Source organism: Mesitornis unicolor, unplaced genomic scaffold (assembly GCF_000695765.1).
Source record: "Mesitornis unicolor isolate BGI_N332 unplaced genomic scaffold, ASM69576v1 scaffold37367, whole genome shotgun sequence".
Classification (NCBI taxonomy): domain Eukaryota; kingdom Metazoa; phylum Chordata; class Aves; order Mesitornithiformes; family Mesitornithidae; genus Mesitornis; species Mesitornis unicolor.
This window is the reverse complement of record NW_010197921.1, coordinates 11,186-13,943: the sequence shown is the minus strand read 5'-3', so window position 1 is coordinate 13,943 and position 2,758 is coordinate 11,186. Positions and strand designations below refer to the sequence as shown.

Here is a 2,758-nt window from a genome sequence, read left to right as displayed (position 1 = left end):
ATGCCACCTGTGCCCAAAATCCCAGTGCCTCCCCTGTCCCTGCCCGGTTAGACTGCAGCATCACCATCTCCCCTAGCACCGTGGTTTGCGTTCCCTGGGTACCTTGAGCCCATCTTTTGCTCCCTCCTGCAGGTAAGGGATGATGGAGTTGTTCCACAGGTCGATGAACCAGGTCCGGAAATCCTCAATGCCGATGGGGCAGGACAGGAAGAAGCAGGGACCTGCAGGAGGAAGGCAGAGACCAAAAATGAGAGCTGGGTCCCCCTGTTCCAGTCACTGTCCCCGTGGCGGCGCAGGGGGCCCTGGGCTCCACCACCTCCGGGGAGCAGCATCTGGGCAGCGAGCATCTCCCAGGCAAGAAAGGGGGCTACTAAATTCAGTCGATTCCTCAAAAGCATGGGGAGGCAAAGGGAGACCTGCCTGGGAAAACACGGCTTCTCCATGCCCATGTGTAGGACAAGCAGCCTTGGCTGACACCAGTGACTGCTCCCAGGGGAACAAATGCCACCCAGGGAAGAGCACCACACACGTGCATCACCCACCAGTTTTTGGTGGGGCCCATGGGGCAGCGCAGCAGCTCCCCAAGCCCCTCTGGGAGGGTTTGCCCCCATCCCGGAGGTTCCCAGCAGCGCAAGGTAGAGGAGGGGGTGAGCAGCAAGGCCGTACCGATGAGGAAGTCGGAGGTGCTGTGCTTCTCCAGGAAGGTGTGCAAGTGGTACCAGAGCTTGGGCACCCAGTCCAGCACGCGCAGCAGCTCCTCCTTGTTGGCGTTGACGTCTGTGTCCGCCTCCAGCAACTTCCGCCGCAGGTAGCGCACCAGGAAGCCGTTGGCCGGCTCCACGTTGTTGGAGAAGGTCAGCATCCTGCGGGAAACACCCGGGCATCCAGGGCTGGGGCTCCACACAAGCTGCCCTGCTCCCCAGAACCCTCAAGGGACCTCCTAGCACCCCCACACTGCATGTGCCCCACATCAGGCCATCAGGTCCTTCTGGGATGGCAGGGACAGGCCTGGGGCTCATCAGGGTCTCCAAGTGCAGAATGTGTTCCCAGGACTGCCCAGGCACAGGAGTGATGGACTCTGCCTCTCCCAACCCCACCGGATGGTCCCCAGGGATGTGCAATTCCCACCTGAAGCTGAGATGGAGGCCGTGGTTTGGGGTCATCTTCACAGGTTGGTTGGTGGTCCCAATGATGTAGGGGCTGAGCGAGTGACAGAGAGAGACAGGAGCCATGAGAAAAGGCGCCCTGCATCACCTCTGCCCACAGCAGAGCTGATCTGAGCACAGACAGGCACAACCATGCACCCTCATATCCACGAGCACAGGGATCTTTGCTGAGAGCAGCGGGGAGCATCACAGCATCCCAGGATGTCAGGAGTTGGCAGGGCCCTCTGGAGATCCCCCAGTGCAACCCCCCCAGAGCAGGATCACCTGAGCAGTCACACAGGAACACGGCCAGGGCTTTGGGTGTCTCCAGACAAGGAGACTCCACAACCTCTCTGGGCAGCCTGGGCCATGCTCCAGAACCCTCACACTGACAAAGTTTGTCCTCATCTTCAGCTTGAACCTCCTGTGCTCCAGCTTGGGACCATTGCCCCTTGTCCTGTCATGGACATCTCAGAGCAGAGCCTGGCTCCTTCCTCCTGACACTGCCCTTTCCAAATTGATCCCCATGGATGAGGGCACCCCTCAGTCTCCTCTGCTCCAAGCTCAAGAGCCCCAACTCCCTCAGCCGCTCCTCAGCAGGAGATGCTCCACTCCCTCCAGCATCTCTGTGGCTCTGCTGGACTCTTTCAAGCAGTTCCTGTCCTTCTTGGCCTGAGGGCCCAGCACTGGACACAAGATTGCCAGCACAGGGGCACAATCACTTCCCTGCTCCTGCTGCCCACACCAGTGCTGGGACAGCCCAGGATGGCGTTGGCCTCCTTGGCCACCTGGGCACTGCTGGCTCATGTTCAGTCGCTGTTGACCAGCACCCCCAGGTCCTTTTCTGCCTGGCAGCTCCAGCCACTCCTCCCCAAGCCTGTAGCGTCCATGGGGTTGTTGTGACCCAAGTGCAGGACCCTGCACTTGGCCTTGTTGAACCTCACACAATTGGCCTCAGCCATCGACCCAGCCTGGCCAGGTCCCTCTGCAGAGCCTGTCTGCCCTTGATCAACACTGCCACCCAGCTTGGTGTCATCTGCAAACTTGCTGAGGGAGCACTCAACCCCCTCATCCAGATCATCGATAAAGATGTTTAACATGACTAGTCCCAGTACTGAGCCCTGAGGAACACCACTTGTGACGGGTTACCAACTGGACTTAACTCCATTCACCACACTCTGTGCTCGGCCGTTCAGCACACGCATGCCCGGGAGCGTGCACCAGAGCGGGGTGCGGGGGGCCTCTCACCATTTGTGGTACTTGCAGGTGAGCGCGCCATTGACCAGCTCACTGATGGAGCCCGCCTCGCTGAGGTCGTCCAGGAGGATCACCAGCGGCACGTCCGCCGTGCCCGTCTCACGGTCAATCTGGTTGGCCAGGTTGGAGAGGTACAGCTGCAGGTCCTGCAACCAAGGGGCCAGGCGTCACACGTGGATTCATGGCACGGACAACAAGGATGCTCGTGGCTGCTGCATGCCCTCACCTTGCAGGACTGCTGGTGCATGTTGAAGGTGCTGACGATGCCCTCGGTGACGTCCCGACCCGAGCGCTCCACCAGGTACTCGGCCAGGCGGTTGGTCAGGTAGGTCTTGCCGGTGCCGCTGGGTCCCGAG

At 60.5% G+C, this 2,758-nt stretch overlaps 1 protein-coding gene across 1 annotated transcript in view; it reads right to left on the bottom strand.

Moving 5' to 3' along the window:
* NAV1 (neuron navigator 1) overlaps positions 1–2,758 on the bottom strand; it is a gene marked incomplete at both ends in the record, with an annotated part of 12,548 nt that overhangs the window by 961 nt on the left and 8,829 nt on the right. The window contains 5 exon segments of the mRNA XM_010188962.1: positions 103–221; positions 667–863; positions 1,129–1,200; positions 2,394–2,548; positions 2,629–2,758. The exon segment at positions 2,629–2,758 is cut by the window's right edge and continues 12 nt beyond it. Of these exon segments, the coding sequence (XP_010187264.1) occupies positions 103–221; positions 667–863; positions 1,129–1,200; positions 2,394–2,548; positions 2,629–2,758 (673 nt within the window).